This window comes from Furipterus horrens, unplaced genomic scaffold (assembly GCF_987537825.1).
Source record: "Furipterus horrens unplaced genomic scaffold, mFurHor1.1.pri manual_scaffold_3, whole genome shotgun sequence".
NCBI lineage: Eukaryota > Metazoa > Chordata > Mammalia > Chiroptera > Furipteridae > Furipterus > Furipterus horrens.
The window spans coordinates 202,948,846-202,972,525 of NW_028327173.1; the positions used below are offsets into that span (position 1 = coordinate 202,948,846).

Sequence of the window (23,680 nt, forward strand, 5' to 3'; positions counted from 1 at the left end):
CATGGGATAAGCCTTTGCAGGTCTGATGGGTCTTGTATGGCCAGTGTTTTCTCCTTTACTTACTGCCCCACTCACACTCCTCCTCACAGCAAGGCCATGTGCCCAGGCATTGACTGTGCCACACAAGTGCGAGCTCACCTCCTTCGATGCCCTCCAGCACCTGCTCCCCTCCTTGGCTGAATGGACAGGTGCGAGCCATGCCTCCCACAGCCAGGTCTGCTACCTACCCTGGTGCACGGGCCTCCCCTTGGAGTTCCTTACTTGTTCCCCCTTTCCGCAGGGCCTGCTAGAAACCAGCACACAAAAGAAGTGAACCTTCTCTGCCCTTATTAAGCAGGTTAATTACTGGAGAACAGGTCTATGCAGAAAATAGAATGAGAAAATTCAAGTAAAGGCAAAAGGGTCTGGGATTGAATCTCAGTGTTACGGGGTATCAGAATGGGGCAAGAAGGCTGGGCACTGCCCAGGCCGGCTGGGAGAAAGCACCTCTATGCTATGGGATGGGTTCCTAGTGGGACCCTCCCACTGGGGTCCACCTCCCAGCTTCTAGTGTGATCTGGAGACTGGCAGGGTCCCTCCCCCATGCCACGCATGCCCTCATGTTTTATCTCCACATATAGGTGCTCAATAAATGTCCCAAACAAACAAAACTCACATCACTATTTACACAAGAGCACTCAAAAACCTCTGGAAAATGTTACTGATAGAATTTCGGTCATCTTGGGGTGCATGAATACACTGCAAGCTTTCAGAACATGTTACATAGAGAAGCGCGTCTGTGTTCAAGAAGCAGGAGGAAGCGAGGACGGGAGAAGTGCTGGCGCCCGAGTCAGACGTGCAGCCTAAGTGGGTAAAGCAGTCTGAGCACCAAAAACGACGCACACGCCTGGAGGCGCCCAGTAGAACCCAGTGCACTTGTGAGGCTTCAGATGGGAATAAAAGGAGGGACAGCAGTACAGGAAGGCCCCATATGCCCCTCACTCCAACTCAACAGTGTGCAAGATCTGCTTCACCCATTTTGTTCCCTTTGTCATAAAACACAAAGAATTTTAAAACAAACTCCGGCATCACATCATTTCACTCCTCCATCAGAATGCATCTCTAAAGAGTGCTGGCACTTCCTTACATAACCACAATTACATGTTTTAAACATTTTTTCTTCCCTCTGTGTTTCTTAAAATGAAGCACTCTGTGCTTTTGGAGGAAGGCCAGCCCCGCAGTGGGAGGGAAGGGGAGCGGGAGGGGGAGCAGGGGCAGGTGGAGTGAGGAGACAGAACCCCTGTTGGTGAAACCTGCAGACAGACAGACAGACAGACATTCCAAGGAGAGATTCTGATCTGCATGTCCCAAGCAGGCTTCTATTTTCTCCTGTGATTCTAAACACTGGCCAGAGAGAATGTGACACTGGGGGGCTGATGACATGCAAAGTGTGGTCACAGGACTGATGGAAAAATCAAGTGACTTCTCTAAGGGCCAAACGGACTCCCTGTCCAGGGAGAAAAACGAGCTAAAAATGAGGACGGGCAGCAGTGTGTGTGTGCCTTGACCTGACCCTCTGTCTAACCTGCTGGGAGCTACTGCTCCCGTCATGGAAAATGTCATGCCTGCATCATACATGGCTCCCAGAGAAGCACCTGCCTGGCTGCACACAAGCCACAGGTGCAGAGGCTTTCTCTGTGGGGAGTCTGAGGTTCCCATCCCCCACTGACCTAACAAGGGTGCTGTGGGCCACCAAGCCCATCACTAGTGTACCAAAGGGGCCGCATGGGGAACAAACCTCAAGTCTCAGAAACACCGGGGCACAGAAGTGGGGGACAGGGTTGGTGCGACAAACTAGCTGACAAAGATGGAAAGAACCCCAAGTTCAGGATATTGTCTTCCCTTCATTCTCTGTGCCTATGAAGTTGCACATTCTTCCTGCTACTGTAACAGAACCCCTGGGCTGCTCCGATTGAAACAGAACCCACGGGCTGTTTAGTTAGGGGCCCGATTGCCCGCCGCCAGAATCATAACTCTCAATACCAGAGTTTGGTGAAAAGAAAAAGAATTGTTTATTTGCACAAAGTCCTGCCTCCCCCTCCCAGACCTGGCCAGTCTTAGGAAAGTCAGAAAAACCGTTTCCCTACTTCCTAGGCACAGTTCAGCTTTACCAGTAGCTGCCAATCACTCAGTTCTGATTGGGGAGGTCCTTTCTGTGCTCTGGTGCCCTCCAGCTCTCAATGCAGGACCGCCTGGATTCTCAGCCTCCTTGTAAACTGCCTTCTTCCTGCAAACTGCATGGATCTCCTCTCCTTCTCAAAGCAGCCTGGCAAGAGCCTCTTCTTAAAGCCGCCTGGAGACCCCTGCTCCAAGCCACATGGAGGGAGCCCACAAGAGCCAGAGAGTGAGGGCGTGAGGGCCAGAGAGAGCCTGAGAGAGAGAGCCTCCTAGAGCCAGAGCCAGCCCAAAATGTCCGCAGCTGCTTCTCTCTTCCTCCCTGCCTCCTCTCTCCCCCTGCGTCCTCTCACGCAGTGGGTGTTGCAAACCGTCCTGACCATTCACCGAACCCTACGTAGGCTCTGCCTGCTCCTTCCGTACCAGCCCACAGTCCAAGATCCCTCCCATCTTCCTGAGTCTTGGAAGTAAAGCGGATCTTTGCAACAATGTTTCCAGCCACTAGCTCCAGGCATGCAAGGGCATCCTGAAAGCTGCTTCCTGCTGCCTATCTCCCAGCCAAAAACTCTGGGGTTTGTTTTTGGACTCCCCTGTTTCTGTAACACTACTGCAAGGAAGCACTTTAAACCCTGACACGGGCAGAGCTGAGGGCGGCAGCTTTAGCACTTCCGGCCCCGGGTGGCCAGCCTTGCCGCCCAAGTGCTCGTGGAAGGGGTGGCAGAACCGCCTTCTAGCCACCTCGGGGCTCTGCTGCAAGACCCAGCTCCTCCCTCCGGCTGGAGCCCATCTCCCTGCCTCCTTCCCGGTTCCTTCTATGGTGTGTTTCCTGAACAGCCCATTTTATCAGGGATGTTTCTCCTCCGAGTTCGTACTGGACGTCAGGCCTCTCTAGCCAGGACAGGCTGGTTCTCCAGTGTGAGGACAGCAGAAGGAGCACTGGGATGAAATTCAGCAGCTCCAGGACCCAGTTCCAGACCTACGGTTAAACACGGAGACAAGTCCCAGTGTCTCTGGGCCTTAGGTTCTCCATCTGTCAATCAGAAGCAACATTGTGCTGAGAACACGCCCACCCGCCTCTTCCCACCTCCACGGCAGACAGTGTGACCTGATGACAGCACTCTTTCCCGTGGGTCCAGGCCAAGGCCTCCCAACCCCGCTCAGCACAGCGCTGGGCAGCCCCACATAACCCACCTGCACCCAAGCGTAAACCTGTCTGCCACTCCCTGGACTAGGTGGCTTCTGAGGACACGGTAAAAAAATGGTGGGTCCCACAACACAGCACCTGGGGGAAGACTAGTGGGAAGTTGGCGGCAAGAAGTGGGAACAAGTCTTCTTTCCCTAGAGCATCTCAACTATGAGTCGTCCCCTCGCGAGGAATACCAGACTCCGGAGGGCTCTTCAGATGAAGGCCCTTGCGAGCTGTGGGTCCCAAGCCCAGCCTCTGCTGTGTTCCACGAAATCTCAACCCTGAGCTCCCCCAGAGCAGGGAGGCCGACATTTGCTCGTCTTTCCATCCCTCCACGCTCGGCCCCAGGGGAACCTTCCAACAGGAGAAGGGAGAACACAGAAGAGAAGACACAGCCACCAAGTTGGAGACAGAAAGCCCAGTCTGACTTCGGACTGAGAAGGGGGTGCAGGCATAAGAGGATGTTCCTTGGGTCCCGGAGACTGTCTGGTCTCCTACAGAAAATTCAAGGGGAGGGAAACACAGACTCAACCGCGCGCTCCAAACCCGGCCCCGGCCACCAGGTGTAAGTCCTGATTTCTCCTGCTCAGGACACACGGCAGCCCCTGACTCGGCTGCTTTTGAACCCAAGGCACAGGCCAGAAAGGCGGACGACCTCACTGCTGAAATCCTTGCCCTCTCCTGTCCCAGGCTGGGGCTGTCCTCCCTCCTCGCAGCTCCTCCTAGGTGCACCGCAGCCTCCAAGGTCAGGGCAGATTCCTCCCGGAGGAGCCATGCTAGGGCTGCCACGCTCCACCGCACCCCATCTCAGCTCCCCAGCCCCAGGCCTTCCTGCCAAGCCCAGGACAAGCTTAGGGCCCACAACTGCCTGCAGAGGCTCCCTTCTCCCCATCACCCGCTGAGAGCTGGAGATGGGGGAAAGGGGCCACCCTGAGCCCTGGCTCAGCCGGGTGCCTGGGGCATGCTGTCAGTTGAAGGCTCACCTCGCCTTAGAGCCCAGGCCTGTCCTGCTCCAGCAGGGGGTCGGCCAAGACCTCCAGGGGCCATAAAGGGCTCCAGGCAAGACCGGCTTCCTTTGATCGAGCCCTCCTCCTCCTCCTCCTCCTCCTCCTGGAGCCCAGGAAAGACACTGGCCCTCCCTCATTCTCCCTGCTCGCTCAAGTGTTAAGGAGCCAGGAAAAGGGGGTGGAGAGGAGGAGGGAGGAGCCCGGGGTCATGCTGCCTCCTCAAAGGTCCCGTAACTTATTAAGCCTCCATCCTTATTCGCGCAGGATACCCGGAGGTATCCGTTTACTTTGCAAAACCAGTTCTTGCTGCCTAAGGACGGTGTGGGGCTTGGTGAATGGTGGTGGGAAACCGGACACTCCTGGGAAGAGCGCCATTCTTGGGGACATGGAGCGCTGGGAAAAACACAAGCACTCCTGCAGGTTATAAACCACTTCGTTGTGGGCGGAGTGCTGGGACAGGGAGCTGACGTCGCCCATGCAGAGGATGCGCCACCAAAGTGCTATCACCTCAAACCACACGAGGCCCATTTTTCTCGTGGTGGGAGAGAAACAAATTTGTCTGGGTAAACGTCTAGTAACAGGTGATGCTGGAAAACCTGCAGACAGGCAGCAGCCCTCCACTTCCACTATGAAGGCCCGCTGTGCACCTGGTGGAGGGAAGGCCTTCTGGGGCACACTGGTGCATCCTGGGAGGACATTCTGAGGACACCACACCTGGGAACCAAGGGCACTGGTGCATCCTGGGAGGACATTCTGAGGACACCACACCTGGGAACCAAGGGCACTGGTGCATCCTGGGAAGACATTCTGAGGATACCACACCTGGGAACCAAGGGCACCGGTGCATCCTGGAAGGACATTCTGAGGACACCACACCTGGGAACCAAGGGCACTGGAACATTCAGGAAGACTGAGGTAAGAGACTCAGTGCATCAGAACCAAGCGATGAGGACCATCCATGTTTTCTCAGGAGGAAAGCCCCTGATGTTGACTACTGTGTGCGTCCGCAGGGAAGAAAGAGCAGCTCACAACCCCCGGCCCCTGCTGCACACCTCAGACCTCCGTCAGCCACTCTCTCCTGTACTTTCAGCAGCTCCAAGGGTCAGGCGGTCAGTGTGCTGCTAACAAGTCACATGCTGAACTCTGGGCTCTGCTGTCCCCACTCTTCTCCCTCCCCGGTCACACGCAGTCCCGACGCAGATCCAGGCCCAGTGGCACACCCTCCGTCCCCAGAGAACCCAGGGCAGGGCACAGGGCTGCATCTGGTGATGCCCCAAACCCTGCCCCTCACATCCACAGCATGGGGGTGGCTCCTAGGTCACCAGCCACCCAACAGCAAAGGACAATACAGTCTCCACTCTCTAAAGACAAACTATTCCTTTCTTTTCTTCCAAAGTAACTTCTCCACAGGAAGCAATGCAATGTGATCACTTAGATTCCCAAGAGATCTTTCTAGTGAGTCCCATGGTGAGACCAGTACCCACAAACCCTTCCTTTCTGAAGCAGAAAAGGTCCTCCAGGAGCAAACCCCCTGAGCTTCATCATCCCACCAGCCACACCATCAGAACTTGTGAAACAATGCTCACTAGGCACCCTTGAGCCTTAACAACACAGAGAATGCTCATCGAGCCCCAGGAACGCCCCAATCCTCGGGCACATGGGAGAGGATGAGGATGGGGGTGCTATGTGAGTCCCCACCAAGGTCTGATCAGATTTCTGTCATGTCACATGGGAGCTGTGTTCCAGCTCTGACATTATTATTCACTGTGTGGCCACGGCCAAGCCCCTCTCCCACCCCCCCTCCCATCCCCCCTGCTCCGTGTGAAGTGAGGGAACTGGGCCTCATGACTCCCTGCGGCCTCAGCCCAGCTTCGGACGCTCCTGATGGTGACTCTACCAGGCCCCGGCAGGTGCCAGGCAGCACCAGCTCCAGAAACTCCCTGGGCTAGCGCCCAGCCACAGCAGCTCTAGGGCCTCTCAGCCGATCCTGGGCAACACCAGCTACTGCAACCTGGAAGAACAGGCCGTGGCTGGGTCTGCTGCTCAGGGCTCAACGCGGATGCTCATGGTAAGCTCTCAGGGTGATTGCAAACACGCAATACACGCAGCAAGCTGTGAGCCGCCGTGAAACGCAGAAAGTGACTAAAAAAGGATCGAACCCCTCCAACACGTGACGGTGCAACCAAATAAAGACAGAGAGCTGTTCTCACAGTGGGCTGTGCCGCAGAAGCCCCCCTGGGGAGAGGTGCTGACTCCTCCCCTTTCGGGGCTGGTATAAAGGACTTCCCAGGGTATTAATAGCCCTCAGCTGTCCCCAGAAAGCCACAGATTCCCTTCCCAGGGAAGGGCCACGGGCCTGGAAGGACAGTGAACTATGAACCACTTTCCTGTGCTGAGGTGGCAGGATGGTGTAGGGACATGCAAAGATTTATTCTGACTATAATCATGTATGTGATAAAAATAGAAAGCAGAAAAGAAAGCCTCCAGGTTCCCGATACTGCCCAGTGAGCCAAGGTCTCCTGGGGCATGGGGGGGGGGGCGTGGGGGGGTGCAGAAGGCTTATTTCCAGGTGAAGAAGAGGAGACTTCTTCCCCAGCCATGGTTAAACAACCCAAGGCAGGATATTAGCCTGGACGCCAGATCAGCCCCAGATCCAGGGAGACCGAGGTACACAGGGGGCACCCCTGTCTTCTACCCCAATGGGGGGTAAATTAGTTCATTTAAGGGCTCAACAGGTACTGACCAAATACAGCGGGCCTTTATGGGCCAGGTACGGCTCCACCCCCCCTCCCTCCAAGAACAGGGGGCTGTGTGTGTGCCCCGACCCTGCACCACTTTCCTCCTCGCCCTCCCTGGCTCCATCAGGGGAAGTTGCCAACTGCTCTTCAGAATAGATGTGATTTCAAGTTCAAAGCTGAAGTCACTGACCTAGACCCAAAAGCCTTCAAGGGGAAAGGGATGCTTCCGTGCCTGACAGTTTAATCCTGGGTTGATTTAAGCACGAACTTCTAAAAAGTCCTCATATCCCAGGACGATCCATCATCACCAGGAGTATCCTGGCTGTCGGGACTTAAGATTAATCGCTTCGATGTGGAAAAACCCCTTTGCTGACTCCAAGGAAAAAGGTTTCTCCTTTAAAGCAAACAAGAGAAGACAAAGGGGGTATAAAAAAAGAAATGCTGACTTGATCCTGCTCATTTAGCCATGTTTAGAGCTGGGGCCGGGGTTTCAAGCCCTTTTATGATGAACACCATGAACATTCTTATTGGAAGCCCTCTTCATTCCTTTAGAAAATATTTGAGATGCACGTCTGGCACCGAGCCTATGCTCCATAAAAACCTCTTATCCTCTTAATTTACGCGTCCAGCAATTAATTCCCTCTCATTACCATGTTGGGGGGGGGGGGCATCTCACTCAGTGCAGCTCTGGAAACGCAGTGCGCGCTGTGCCAAGTGCAGACGTAACACAGGCGGGCGCCCCAACGGTCCCCGTGTTAAGGTAAGTCCCCCACTTGTAGAAAACCCTGCGGCTGCCCCGGAGCACTCATTAGTCCATGTTCTTGGTTTTCTAACTGGCTGTTCCAAATCTGCATGGCCCGACCCTAGAAGGTAAAGCCCAAAGCTACACCTGCCGCATCCTCCTCAAGGGGCCACCACCACCACCTTCCAGGTACCATATGCAAAAGTCCCACAGCTGGTCTCATTCAATTACAGGATTCCTGGTGCCTAATAAATTAAACAAACAAACAAAATGCAAATCACCACAAAGATTCCCAAAGTCCAGAGAACGGAGTGGAAATGTTCTGCATCCTTTGCCCAAGTCATGGATCACCTGAACCAGAGAGTGGAGCCAACAGGGGCCTCCAGAAAGAAAGAATGCAGGATTCAGAACTTTTCCTGGTAAAGTTATGGTAGAATACACAGAACACAAAACCACATAAAATACACGTTAACGTTTACCATCTTAACCAAGTTTAAGAGCAAAGTTCAGGAATGTTAAGTATGTTCACATTGTTTTCCTAATCTCCAGAATTCTTTTCTTCATGCAAAACCTGGTTTTAATGGGTTAAATGATAATTCCCCCTCCCCCCCACCCTCTCCCAAACCCCTGGCAACCCCCATTCTACTTCCTGTCTCTAGGAATCTGACCACTCTAGGTCCGTCCTATGAGTGAAATCATACAGTATTTATATTTTTGTGTCTTGTCTATGTCACTTAGCATCGTGTCCTCCAGGTTCACCCATGTTGTAGCATGTGCCAGAATTTCCTTCCTCTTTAAGGCTGAATAATATTCCACTACACGTACACACCACATTTTGTTAATCCATGCACCCACTGCTAGACGCTTGGGTGCTTCCACCTTTTTTGACTTTTGTGAATAATGCTGCTATGAATGTGGGTATTTCGGTATTGTTCCTTGCTTTTTAAAAGTCAAAGGTGATTTCTGAGGTCAGGCCGCTACCTCACAGACTACAAGGTAGATTTTCCTGAGCACGCCATATCCCTTTTTCTTACTTCTTTATTTTTGGTCTACTTGGGAGTTTAAAGTCAATTTACCCTTCACGCTTTCTAAACTCTTTCCAAGCCAATCTGAACACAGACTTGGATCTCAAAGTCGTATCATGAATTCTACCTCCCAACTCCACCTGGCCACTCCCAAGCCTCCGGGGCCGCCACAATAGCTGTGCCCAACTGCCCCTGTACCCACCAACTGGGCCACCTCCAGTGGCCCAAGTTCACCCTTCCTGAGACCGTACCTATGAGGAGTCAAACAGACCCAGGAATGCAAATGACCTATGAACTCTGCACTGGGTCAAATAAAAACCCAGCGCAGAAAATTTTGAGGTGGGGGTGGTTCTGGACATGGAACACTGAGGCCCTGACTTGACCTTCCAGAGCAGGGGAGGAGACCTCAGTCAGAACCAGAGGAGAATCCTTTCAAACGGATGAAAGGAAGGATGAAGGCTTCACTGGTCACATTCCCCATCACTTTCTGTTTAAAAAGGCTGTTTGAGTTTAAAAGGACAAGATTAAAAGGCCTGTCGAAGTGGCTTTGCCGTTAGAAATCGATGTATCCCACCTTTTGAACCCCAGGATCAGTAAAGACCCAAAGCTTCAATACAGGGGTTGCATTAAAGGAGGGACGTTTCTAGAGGCCAGCCATCACACAGACCTGCCCTGGAGGGTTCTCAGTCTGCACCGGACTCCAGACTCCCGTGCCCGAGGGACGGGAGGGCCATATCCGGCCAGCTGCACTGCTTCATTCGGATACAGTTCATGGGACCACAGCCTGGGAATCCAAGCAAGCATCATGAGGGCAATCCTTCATCTGGCAATTACTGTGCTCCCAGACCCTGGGGGGTGGGGTTAAAGGCTTCCCGCCAGAGTTCTGCTCAGACGGAAGCCTGCAAACTGCCGGGGGATACAGAGAAAGCAGGGGAGAGCTGAAGGGTGTGATGATGATGATGATGATGATGACAGAAATAATAAAACTCAGGTTCGGAGCGTCTGCACAGGCTTCACCGAGGCAGACAGCGGAAGGTGCTGCAGGCCGGATGGAGTGCCCCGGCAGGGTGCGTGAGAGCAGACAGAGGGGCACAGACGGCACGGTCGGCTGGTGGCAGAACAGTCCCAGATCACCAGCCTCCAGCTTTGCAGTGGGCACCACCTGAGCCCTGAACCCGCACAACCCAGGCGATCCAGTCCAGTTGTCACGGCAAAGGAACTGGCTTGGAGAGGTCAGGTTGCATGTCCCAGGCCACATGGACTTGTGCAGAGGAAATAAAGCGGCTCTGGAGAGGCCAGCTGTTTGCAGGATGGACCGGATGGACTGGAGGATGCTGCCCTAGGTCTCCTGGGGAGCCGGGGGGAGAGGCAGGCTCCGCAAAGGCAGCCTGAGAGGCGTTCACCCCCCAGAGAAAGAAACCGGGGTCATGGTGGCAGGTGATGTAAAGAAAGGCAGGACACATATGAGGACCTCCAAGTTCCCAAGTGACCCCAGGCAGCTGAAGATGAGCCTGGAGCCCCCAGAAACCACTAGTTCGTTCTTTGGGGATCTCAAAAAGAGGTGACTTAGTACATTTCCATCAGGAACATCCAGTTTTATAAGGTTTACTCCCATCCATTGGGAAAGCCATGAATTCTCACCCCAACAATGACAGGGGTGGGAGCTGCAGGGGGGTGGGGGTGAAGGAGACCACCTTAGCGCAGAAAGTGACAAAACCGCTTCCAAGTTTCTGATCCCTTAGGAAGCCACAATTCCACCATATAAAGGGAAATGGGCTATTCTGGCCGGCTGCAAGAATAGGAGGATGAGCCTGTTAATGTAGCTGCTGTGGTTTGGAAGAGAGGCATTTATTTTTAAAGTTTTCAAGTCATTAAGCCTAAACATTAGAAAGCTCATGGGAGCCAAGCTGGCTAGACAAAGTGGAAAACAATCAATTTAGTTTCCACCCCCCAGGGATCGAGTGGCCCTGACATATGGGATCTCCATCAACAAAGCCAACACCACAAGAGAAGCCTCCCGCAGGTTGGTGTGAAAGCCACAGGGGACCCGCTAAGAGTGGGATTCAAAGGCTCCGGCCCCCTCCCCCACACTGCATCTCTGCCATCCTGGTTTGCCCCCACTGACCCCCAGAACAGTCAGGTCCTGAGTACCTGATATGTGTCAGACACCCAAGGGACACAGAATGAATAAAGCAAGGCTCCATCCTCCGGTTATTGAATGGTCTAGAAAGGGCAGCAGGGCAGGGGCCTTTGCAGTCATTGTAGCCCAGAGACAGGACCTGGGCCAGGACCAGGACAGGCATGTATTTTCCGAATGGAAAGACTTAGCCTCTGAACTCCACATTCTAGGGAGTCACAGCTTCAATTGCTCTGTATCTGTCACTAACACAGGCTGACAGCAGCCACGGTGCCCCGTTTGTGAGGGGAAAGACAGAGACAACGATGCCTGCTTTTAACAAGTTTCATTACTGGTGACAGAAAAGAAAATCTGAGGCTCCCAAGAGATAATACGCCTAAGACACTCCTTACGTACACTGTAAGCACGTGGTAAGCTTAAAGCGAAAGGCTCATTGTACATGAGACAACCATGCAGGGCATAAGTCAAGCACATATGTGCACATGGACTGGACTAATCCGGACACTAGTAAATGAAAGCACGGCCCAGAGAGGCGGGTCTGCCCACGACCCCCTTTGATCGATGGGGGTGGGGTGGGGGCGCCTGATCCTCCCCATCAGCATGGAGCCTGCTCAGGGCCCTGGTCAGCCCGCCCCGCAGTCCTTGCCAGGCACTATGAATCGGAGATGAAGCTACCCAAGGCCACGATCTGAGTGGTGAGCTCAAAGGAGCCCACACCTCTACCTTCTGCCTCTGCAGACAGATGGGCTTGCCCTTGCTTTTCTCTCTGTTTGCACTTGGATTTGTGTCTCCTGCCTCCCAAGTCCTCCCCTACACAAGCGCCCCAGCCCCGCCGCCAGCAGCAGACAGACCCAGCAGAGCAGCCCCCGCAGAGGCAGGCTGGGAGCGTTCGCTATCCCTACCAGGGCTCACTGACGCCAAAACCTCACAGCCCCCCCAAGATGAAGTTCAATGATGGACCGGACGCCACCTGGCTAGTAACAGTGACAAGCAAGTTTCTAGACCCCTGAAAGAATTAAATGGCCCAACCTGCCAAGGCAGTGGATGGAGCTCGCCTTTAATTCTGCCCTCCCACCTCACACCTTGTTCTCCCCGCCCCCCACTCTGACTTCACTTCCTGGCCTGCTGGGAACCAGAGAAGCTGCCCCATGGAGCTAGCTCATCCACCTCCCGGGCAGGGGCTGAGCTCCGCGCCCCCCGCCCCCCAGGTGAGAACGCAAACCTGACTCCTCTCTCAGGAGCCTGGGTGGCAGCTCATGTCCCCAGGCTGTGCTGGGCCCCCCGTCCCCCCACGGAGAGTGGCCCTGTGTTTGGGACACCATTCCTCCCTCTCCCCTTAACCTGCTGAAAGCCAATCCCAAACCGGCAGAACCCCTCCTGCGTGTCGCAGCTGGCAGCCATGTGCCCTGTTGAGGCCTCTACCTCCCCTGAAGGTATCCCCCACAAACTCAGAATGGGGATATGGGGTGCAGCCTCTGCAACACCCCTCCAGCCCTGGCCAAACCCACCAACCCAAGACAAGCATCTCCTCACCCTCCTTACTGTGTCTTTCTCATTACCAGAAAAACAGGGCTGCAATTACGCCGTAAAGGACCAAGTCCCTGAATGCCACAGCAACCGAGCAGAAAAACTCTGCCTTTTCAGAAAGGACGGCTGAATACCAAAAACTGTTATTAGCGCTGGCCAGGAGCCAGGCCGCGGAGGCTTCAGGGCGATGCAGGGCCTGCCTGGGCAGGTTCTTCAGATCTCCCTCCGCCAAACCAGTCAGAACATCAGACATGCTGATCTTGGCACGGAACATCAAAACCCAAGGCCAAGGAGACTTTTTTTTTCTTTTTTAAAAACTTGGAGAAACCCATGTCACACACCGCTTCCTACCTCCCCTGTGCCCAGGATACTCTCCCCCAAGTTGCATTCCCCACCGCATCCAGCACCGGGGCATGAGTCTCACGGACCTGGCTGCTCCCAGTTCTGAACACGCGGCCAACGAGACCTCCCTGACACGGAGGCCGGGGAGCTCCAGCAAAGGCCACCCCGCTTTTCACAGCCGTGGGTTCGGCTCCCATTCTGCTGGAAGCACCCACTCAGACCTCAGGCCCGATGCGGGGGCGACAGCCCGGCTTCCCACCCCCGACACAGCTTTGCTGCTCCCTTCTGTGAAGGGCTCACCGACACCACGCTTTCTGAATGAGCCGCTGCAAAGAGAAAACGTGGGCAAAAGGCGAGAAGTAAACACATGGTGAGGGGACATGGACCAGAAACAAGAAAGTCCAGATCTGTCAGTGTGAAGATCGGAGCGGGTCTGTGGGCCAACTGGGTACTGGGCATTTGGGCTCAGTTTGTGCAGAACCAGCCAAAGCAAGATGGCAGCCCACAGGGACCCTGGGGATGTCCTCAGCCCCTGGGAGCAAAAGGTAAAACTCTGGAGCTGCTTCCTCTCTGATAAGACAAAAGCGAGAGCCCTGGCCAGGTGGCTCTGTTGGTTAGAGCACTGTCCCATGCACCAAAAGCTTGTGGGTCCAATCCCCAGTCGGGGCACATACCTAGGATGTGGGTTCCATACCCTGTCGGGGTGCATAAGAGAGGCAACCGATCCATGTTTGTTTGCTTGTTCTCTCTCTCTCCCCCCTTCCTTTCTCAATTCAATAAACATATCGTTGAGTGAGGATTAAAAATAATAATAATAAATAATTTTTTTTTAAAGACAAAGAGAGGTGCAGACTGGAAACCCCCAGCAATTCAAGGTCTGGACTCCAGGGCAGGAGACAGAGACACTCTCTCCTGGCGTTAAGCCTCCATGGCCTGGCTGAATTCCAGCTCTGCTAATTACATCAGGCCCACCTTTCACCCCTTCCCAGTCCCTGCAATTAGCCCTGCTTCTCTGCTTCCTGCTTCTCTGGGGGGTGCAGGGTAAAGTCTGTTGCCAGCTGCTCCCTGAGTCCCACCCGCGGCCCAGCCCCGGAAGTGCTAGTTTCAGAGGTGCCTGAAGCAATCCAGTCCCTTCCTCTGAGGCTTAGCTGGTGTGAAATCAGTTAATAAGGGGGAGCCCCAGCAGGAGCCCCCGCCCTCCACAAGAGGCACTCCCAGCCTGGCCCGCCACACGGGGGCTTCTAGCTCAGGATCCACCCTGCCTGCTGTCCTGCGGATCCCGCCAACCTTCACAGAACAGCAGCAAGCCATGTTCCTCCCTACACGTGTGATTACAGAGAGCTAGATTTCTAGAAAGAATTTGCCCCAAGTGGCCGAAAAGCAAGGAAATGTGCAGCCTCTGCGTCTGTTTCCTTATCTTACTACAGGGAACGGGGGGACAGCACCTTCCTCACACAAGGAGGAGGCTAGAAAGCTCAGAGTGCCTGACTCACAACAGCCACTCAGGCATTGTCCCTCAACCGCTGACAGGGGCACAGAGCGGGGTCCCCACTTTCCCGGCTGCCGTTCAGTAGGCCTCGACAGCTCTTCTTCTGAAAACAAAAAAGGACAGAAAAGAAAGGAAACCAAGTCCAAGGAGCAGCCTCATGTCTTGCAGAAACAAATCTGCATCTGGAAAGGTTTGGAAGCACGCTGTATGTCACCAGGTGTGTGCGCCATCCCTGACTAGCAGGTTAGGAGTCAACACCTTCTGTTTAGTGTGGGAAGGGATTCTGGTGGCCCCCGCCAGGCTGACCCAGAGCCACTACCGCTCAGCCCCTTATGTGCCCTGCCTTTGGTCTCCCCACAGATGCTTGCTCCTGGCGGGGCACTGAGCAAGCTGCTGTCCTGGCCCCATGTGACCAAGGCCTCACGTGTCTCCTGGAACTCATCCCCCCTCTCTGCTGCCCCCGCCTTGGCCCAGGGCCCCAGGACCTGCCCTGACTCCCTACTGCCCTCCGACATAAGCCATTCTCAGTATGGACAGCGCCCATGTTTCTTTTGGAAACCGTCCCTTTCAGCGGTTCTCCAAGGACTCCCAAGGTCTTCAGGTTGATGGTCCAATTGGTGAGCAGGACATCCACCCCCTGGAACTGCCACCTTTCAGCCTCACCCTCTGTCACTCCCCACAGCCACTCTGAAGTGACTTGATTAGCCCTCAGGCTGTCCCAGGTCTCCCCAGTGTGCAGGTGCTGTTCCACTCCCAGGACACCCCCATGCACCCCACTTTCTGCCTGTCTGGCTCCTTGACCATCCTTTAAGATTCAGGTCAAGGGCCACCCCTCTGAGAAAGCTCTCCATGAACTTCACCCCTTCCCAGTCCCCGTGTCCTGTGTACACACAGGAGTTAGAGCGGTCGCTCCACCTGGCCTCTCTCTCACCCCAATAGACGTGAGTGTCTCGGGCAAGGGAACGGCTCAAGGACAAGAGACAGAAAGAAGAACCAGGCAGCCTCTGGGGCACCACGCCCACCTCTCCAGGCCCCCGAGCTTCCTCACCCCACATTTCATCACCACAGTAAAGGCGAGAGGCAGGAAGGCGGAAAGGGGGGTCCACACATTCCACTGCCCTCCTCAAGCTCACTTCGCAACACAGTCTGGAAGGTTCTCTCTTCAGTTTTAGACCGAAAGCAAACATTCATAGGAAAGCTGGTAACGTCCTGGGTCCACAGCAGACAAAGGGCTCCCACTGTCGATATGGGGACAAGGAACGGGGGCCTCTGATGAAGGGATCCGGGTGCTGGACCACACAGCCCACCACCTTCTCTTACCAGGCCCCGATCACCCCTGGCTGTCCTGCTGGAGATGCCAAACCAGCATCCAACGACTGTCCAACCCAAGGACGTTTGCCCAGACGTACAGTAAAAATAATCTCAGCCGTGGCTGCTGTGGCTCAGTGGATTGAGCGCCAGCCTGTGAACCCAAAGGTCACAGGTTCGATTCCCAGTCAGGGCACATGCCTGGGTCGTGGGCCAGGTCCCTGCTGAGGGTGCGCAAGAGGCAACCAATCAACGTATCTCTCACACGTCAAGGTTTCTCTCCCTTTCTACCTTCCTTCACCTCTAAAAATAAATAAAATCTTTAAAAACAATAATAATCTCAGACCATCATCCGTGTGGCAAAATCAGCCCTCAACAGGGACCATCGCAACGTGGGAAGGGTAGCAACGCGCAAGCCGGCAAAGAAACACAAAAGGCCTATAAAACAGGCTATCTGGGCAGTAAGCAGCAAAAGTCCTCCAAGTATTCATACCCTTTGACCTAGGAATTCCATGCTAGGAATTTATCCCAAGGAAATAAGAATAGTTGTTGAAAAATCTAGGTACCAAGTATCTTCATAGCGGTATTGGTTATAATTCTGAGACAGAAATAACAGTATCAACGACAGTGGTACAGCCACGTGGTGAAACGCCATGTGCACGCTAAAATCCTTATTATGAAAGTTGATTCAGTGACACGGGACAATGCTCACTACACAGTAAACGGAAAGAAAGGTTACAAATATTATGGCATGAAGGACATCCACACCTCGAAACACACACACACGGCCAAGTCAGAAAGCATAAAGGGGAGGGTATTAACAATAGTGTGGCCCTAGGTGGTGAGATAATAAGTGGATTTAATTTTCTTCATATTTCCCCAAACTGCAATCAGGAAAAAAAATTTTTTTTGCAAGATTTCAAATCCATGTCACTTAAAAAAAAAAAGATTTTATTTATTTACTTTTAGAGAGAGGGGAAGAGAGAGAGAAAAAGAGGAGGAGAAACATTAATGTGTGGTTGCCTCTCACATGCCCCCAACTGGGGACCTGGCCCGCAACCCAGGCATGTGCCCTGACTGGGAATCGAGCCGGCGACCCTCTGGTTTGCAGGCCCACACTCAATCCACTGAGCCACAACCAGCCAGGGCCAGAAAATATTTTTATAATAAAAACTCTTACTTTTTTATCTGCCCCCCTCCCCTTTTCTCTTGGCTCATTCCCTTCTGTCTTGGTTACTCTGCTTCAGAATGTAGATGTAAGCTACTAAATCAAGACTACCTGTCTCACAGCCCTCCTCTTTAACCTTTAAACTCAAAGTGGAACAAGTTATATATCCCCTGCAAATTCAATAGAATGAATTATTCATAGAACAAACCTCGGTGGAACCTGCAGACGTGGCTTGAGCTGGGTACAAACTCCCGTGAACACTGCTCCTACCTATCAAAGCAGGTCACACCAACCGAAGGGGACGTCACTTTAACTGAACCCTGCAGACCATACGAATGAGACAGAGCTACGTGAGTTTACTATGTTCCCACCAACAATGTCGAATGAACATTTCCTACCATTCTTTCTTTTGAACAAAAGTCTTTCATTTTTCACACCAAGCATGCACATTTCTAAAGATAATTCTAGTGTTTAGCAGTCAGCCCACGCTTATCTAAATACAACTGCCACACAGAGCTGACGGGTCTCAAAAGCAAGCCCGAGTGGGGAAAAGATACGGGCAGTGTATGGAAGTTTTATCTAAAGATACCACACAGCCCTGGCCAGAGCGGCTCAGCTGGCTGGGGCATCATCCCGTAAACAAAAGGTTGTGGGTTCGATCCCCAGTCCGGGTGTGTACGGGAAGGCAACCAACTGATGCTTCTCTCTCGTATCAATGTTTCTCTCTCCCCCTTCCACTCTCTCTGAAAGCAATGAAAAAAATGTTCTTAGGTGAGGATAAAAAAATAAATAAATAAAGGTACCACACAAAGCCATGCTTGTTTGTATGTATGTGTATATGTATACACATGCACACACCTGACACCCACACGGCAAGAGTATAAAACAGTGGACTGGATATCCAACAAATTACTGATGGGGTTATCTGGAGGGAGGGAGGGAGGGTAGGATCACTGGACTCAGTAGAGGCATACTGGGAACTTCTTTCAGAAAAACTGTATTTCTTCAAAAAAAAAGGTCAGAAACAAATATGAAAAATATCCACATATGTTCGTATTCATTTGAATAAGATACACAGGTGTTCATTATAACCACAGGTGTTGTTTCATTTTTAATTTTTCAAAGCAATGGAGGAAAAGGAGATTATAGAAGATAAGGCAACCCCAGACTATTTCTTCTGCTGTCTCTTTTGAGATAAAGAATGATACTTTGGGTCTGCTAAGCCTTCTAACCACGGCGAGAGACCTGCAGTCAAGAAGCCACGTTCAAGGAACTCATAAAACAAAACGTCCTCGAGGCTATAGTAATTCTCAGTCTTGGTCAGCTCTGGCCATCATGAGACTGTGGAATTCCAGGCCCCCGGGAGTCCAACGTCTTCTTGACAGATGAGAACCCAGAGGCCCAGAGAAGGAACGCATCGGTCCCAGGGCTCGGTCAGTGTGGGGAGGGAGGAGCTCGAAGCACCTCAGCCAATTTCCCACGTCACAGTCAGTCCTGCAGGCAGGTCCCTATATCCACCTAAGGGTCCCGATTTCAGGATCAACACCCTACAAAGATGTACACCTCCATCAACAGACACGAGATTTATCCAGGCCGCTGTCTGAAGTGCCTCCCACCACCACGGAGCCAGAGAAACCTCAGCAACTTCACATGATAAGTAGCACCGAACTGTCAGGAGACGGGGCAAGGTTGCAGTGTCCAGGGCAGGGAACGGCAGTGGGACACCAGGTGCCAACCCCCAAGAACAAACAGGTATCAGCTATTTGTTGGGTTTCTGCTATACTAGCCTGATTTTCTTACTGGCTCCACTCTCGACTGAACTTGTGTTTAATATAAGGACTCCAGGCTCTGATGTAAGAAAATGAACCACTGGATAACTCCAAAATTCAATTAAAAAAGACGACGACTCGGATGAAAAAGAGCTTGCTGTTGAGCCAGTACAACAGGCCTTGTGTGGCCCTGAGCGCAAAGCTGACAGCCAGGCAGCCTGGGGCAATGAGTGGTGGTCCATCGGCTCGTTCTTCCAGGCCTCTGACCATTGGGGGGGGCAAGAGGGAGCATGTCCTGGAGCTGGTGCCCCACTGTCCCACCCCCTTCCCACCCACTCCATCAGTGACCCCTGTGGTCACCTTCCCGTCACTGCAGCCTCTCATCCAAGGGCTGCCAGGCCCGGCCTTCCTGTCCTGGGGCGCGCGCTATGTGTCCACTGTATGTGATAGAGAGCAGGCACCTGGTGAGAACTGCCGGAAGGTGCCTCTTCTGGACTTCACTAGGAACGCTCCATAACCCAGTGGTTCCCACGTGAGGCTGCATCTGAATCCCCTGGAGGGCTTGTTAAGACTGACTGTGGCCCTGGTGTGCCTCAGTGGGTTGGGCACTGTCCCACAAAAGGTTGCCGGTTTGATGCCGGGTCAGGGCACAGTCGGAAGCCAACCGATCAATGTTTCCCTCCCTTTCTTTCTCCCTCCCTCCCCCTACCCTTTTGAAAAAGAAAGACTGCAGGACCTCCAGAGCAGGTCTTGGGAGGGGTTTGTTAGAAACGCAGATTCTCGGTGCATTTCTAACAGGTTTCCAGATGACGCTGCTACTGCTGGTCAGGCAATCCCACTTTGAGAACCGCCACAGAGGCCCACCGGTAAGACTCATTCAGCCAGGAAACTTCTGAAAATCCAGATTCCTGGCCCCAACCCCGGAAGAGTCCAAGCAGCAAGTCGGGAGGCGGCTGGACACCCTGGCTCAGACACCAGTGGTCAGACTGGCCCTGGCCATGCTGCTTCTCGCCCACCACCTCTGCTCCGACAAAGGTCAAGGACGGAGTCTCCACAGGCTTTCAGAGGCAAAACCTGAGCTCCTTTCCGAAACAAGCCCATGCTATCTGAGCGGCCCCTGGCCTTCCCCACTGTCCCTGCCCCATGATGCCTCAGAACAGGAGAGCCGGGGGGACAGAACCATTGTTTGGCAAACAAGACCCAGGGCTGGATTCTGTGACTTCCATTAGGCTAACTGAACAGCCATGGGCAGGAGGGAGTCCCACTCTACTTGGAGCTGATCTCTCGCCCTCCCTGGTCATGAGTAAGGAATGATGTTTGTCTCGCTTCATCCAAGCCCTCACCACACGGGATGCTGGGAAGTACTTCTTCTGCAAAACTTTCTTGAATGTCGCTTTACAATAAAAACCAATTATGCTTATGCTATAACGTCAGATGGGAGGGAAAAAAGGCAGGATATGCAATTGTACACAAGGCACGACCGCCGCAGCGTGAAACAAAAACTATTCATGCAAACACTGGGAGGAAACACTGAAACTCTTCCGAGTGATTGTCTTGAGTGGCGGGATGGTGGGTGGGTCTTTTTTCTTGCTACTTGTTTGTTTTTTCCAAGCTGTTTATAGAAAGCAATTATTACTTATACAACCAGAACTTTTTATTTTACAATAAATCAGAAGGAAAAAAATACACAGTAAAGCCTCTCCACACGTAACCTGTATCAACCCAAGAGGCAAGTGTCCCGCGGCTTTCTCCAAGTGCACAGGGCTGGGGCAGAGACGGCTCCACGGCCTTTGGCATGTACTTCAGCCAACACTGGCTCTGAGCGCCGGGCACACCAGCCCTGCCCTCAAAGAGCTGACAGCGCAGAAGCCAAGTGCGGACGCAGGGTCCTCCTTTCTACCTGTGATTCCGTCTGGGCCCTGAGGGTGGACTGGCCATCTTTTCCTTCCTGGGACGGTTCCCATGTTCTAGAGCTCTGCACAGTGCCCCAAGAGCAGCAAACTGCCTGACATGCAACACGGTCCCCAGCAGCATCGAGGCCCATTGGACCACGAGCGCTGTGATCGCCATCAGCGTGCACCCGCTGGACCACCGAGACCAGAGGACAGCCTCTCCACAGCCTAACCGTCAGCCCCGGAGCCCTTCTGCTCCGCGCAGCCCCGCAGGGCTTCAGAAACCTCCCCTCCCCCCTCCCCCAGGGCCTTTCTCGTGGCCATAAAGGAGAGGTTATGACCTCCCAGCCACTCCTGAGGTGGGAGGCCCACCGGTCAAGAGTCCTACGTTGACATCCTCCCTGGTTATGATTCATCCAACACTCACTAAGCATTGACTGAGACAGACCGAGGACAGGACTGCCTCGCGCCTCCAGGACTTCCTCCACCTCCATATCCTTTCCCCTCGTCTCCTTCCCATCACCTTCCAAACCTGGAAGCTCAGCTGTCCGCATAACTCCACTCAGGTGTCACTTCCTCCAAAGAGCCCTCCCCAGCTTCTCCCCTGCGCCCCCACCACACAGCCCGAGTTAGGGGTCGGGTCTCTTCAACTGTTGGCACCACTGCTTCCCTGGCACCGAGCACACGGCATCTAAAGCACCCATTGCCTACAGAGGGTGCCTGCAGACAGGAATCAACCCTGAGCACCTGCTGGGCGGGCAGCCGCCTCCATGCCCAGACCCAAGTTCAACGGCAGCAGCGCCATTGCCCAGCGTCCCCTGCCTGTGGCCGTCCCAAGGGCAGAAGTAGCTGAAACCCCCCCAGCCTGTAGCGTGCCTGGCCCCGATGTGGCTCCCCGCAGACAGAGAAACGAAGCACTTCAGCCCCACAGTCCCCACTCTCCCGGGCCCTGCACTGACCCCGCACCTCTCAGCGCAGCTGGCACTTCTAACTAAAAGGATGGGGCCCGTCTCAGCCTCCCAGAGGCTGCCTGGAGTCACGGTGCTGCGCTGCCAACACAGGTGGGATGAGCACAGGCGGCTGGCTCAATCGGCCACTCAGGCGAGGCATCCAGCACCCCAAGTCCCCTCTCACGCACCCAACACGATGGGAGGAGGATGGAAATGGTCATCTCAGAAAACCCGGGACACTGTCTGCGCCCTCCCTCCCCAGCCTTTTCAAACCCGTGTGGAGCCAGAAGCAAGGGCTCCTGCAGCAACCACGGCCCTCAGCCACGGCGCGAGTGACACCCATCAGCCCACCCAGCCCAGCAGGCCCTCAGCCGGTCTCAGAGCCAGCCACCACTGCACCAGGGCACAGAGGGGACGCTCCCAAACCCCGAACCAAGACTATGTCATAGTTTAAGGAGCTGAGTGCTAAGAACCGGTCTCCAAGGCAAAGTCTGGCCAAGATCCCTGGCATGAACGTGGGGCTTGTTGTTGAGCTGTGAGTGGTTCTCAATCCATGTTCCCAGGAACTCACAGAGGTGCCACGCAGGGAGAGGAAGGGGCTGAGCAGAGGGCACTAAGGGTCCTCCAAGCCCCAAGTCAATCAGAGAATCAGAGTCATTGGGCTTCACTTGAGATCTTAGAAAAACTCTATGTGGCAGTGGGGTTGCGGGGGTGGGGTGGGGTTCAGGGCTAAGAAAAAGTTTGAAAAGCAGGGCCCTTCTCTGATGACAGCCCTGGCCCAACACGACCTTCTGGGGTCCCATATCTCCCTCAGCCCCTGGCAGTGGTGCTGCAGAAGGACTCGCTGAGCTGTGATGATAACCGCGTTGGGGTGCCCCTCCCGGAGCCCATTCCAGCCACTCCCCACACGACAGGTGCTTGGGGCCACAGCAGGGAACCGCGGCTCCTCTCTGGGGCCCTCCCAGCACCAGACACAATGCTTTGCTCCAAGAACATTCGCCGGACAAAGTAAAGCAACGCAACGTCCGACTCTTCTCACAATGCAGAAGAAAAAAAGACGCCAGTGAAAAAAAACACACCCGGCGTCAGCAAGCAGATGCCTAACGGTGAGCACCACTTCCTCCGGGCTTCCTGTGGGGACCCGTCTGAGTGACAACGTGGCCGGCGCCCGCCAGAACCCCGGGGGACAGGGAGCAGCCCTTACCTGGTAGTAGGTCTTAATGTTTCTCACCAAGATGGTCAAGTTCTGAATGCGCAGGTTCACGTCGTTGTTCACGTGCTTGTGGATGCGCTGGTTTGTAGGCCTGGGGTCTCTAGGGGAGGAAACGGGGTATGAGAGGGGTGTCTCCCAGCCCCCGCCGCAGCCCCCCGCCAGCGGCACGTCACTCTCCCCGCCCACGTCCAGGCCAGCGTGTGACTGGAACCACTAACCCCGCCACTGACGAGCAATGGCCCGTAGAGGAGCCGCGTCACTCCTGCTCCCACGTCAAGCACCTCGCCCACCTCAGGCCCTTCATCAAGGTCACTTCCGTTCCCACTGTTCGCAGCGTCCATAAACTGCTGCTGAGTGTCAGGGCAGACCCAAAAAGGGACGCTGTGTGAAAATCAATAACTTGCCCCCCAAATACAGTTTAAGTTTCAAAGGGTGAAAAGCTGACTGAACTAAAATATATGAACTATCAAGAACGAAAAAGGGGGAAAATGGTACATTTTCTCATTTAAATCAATAATAGTCATTAAGCTCCATTTCACGTGGGTTCCCCTCCGCTTTCATGAGCACTGGTCTCAGGCTGGTCCTGCCTGGGATTTTACATTCCGAGAACACAATTCTACCTTGAAAAGCCAGCATCATCAGTCTGGGGCACTATGTGGCACCCAACGCTGCCTATAAGAAACGCTAACGGCACAGACACAAATAATTCATGTGGGAAACCCCCAAAGTGTCCTTTATTTTCTACTCTCAGGCAAGAGTCATGTCTGGTCATGCTGAAAAACTAGAAACCTGAGTCAAGAGATTTATAATTTTACTCATCTACATATGTACAGGATATTTCTCAAAATTCTCAGTGGCAAAAAAGGTTTCCTAGCAGAAGATTACAGACTCAATAGGACGATTTAGCTGCCACCTCTCTGGCTTTTCATAACAAAGCCCTCCCCCACGTGTTACTGTCCCAAGACATGGGAAGAGATGTCTAATTCAAATGAGGGCTGTCTTCAGGGTTTCATCTGTCATCCGAGCTCTGTGA

The 23,680-nt window shown here is 53.7% G+C and overlaps 1 protein-coding gene across 1 annotated transcript in view; it reads right to left on the minus strand.

Annotated features, from left to right (window-relative positions):
• CCDC88C (coiled-coil and HOOK domain protein 88C) overlaps positions 1 to 23,680 on the minus strand; it is a 114,440-nt gene that overhangs the window by 83,814 nt on the left and 6,946 nt on the right. Inside the window, exon 3 of the mRNA XM_090271309.1 lies at positions 22,639 to 22,747. Coding sequence (XP_090127435.1) covers positions 22,639 to 22,747 — 109 coding nt within the window. The remainder of the gene's footprint in view (positions 1 to 22,638; positions 22,748 to 23,680) is intronic.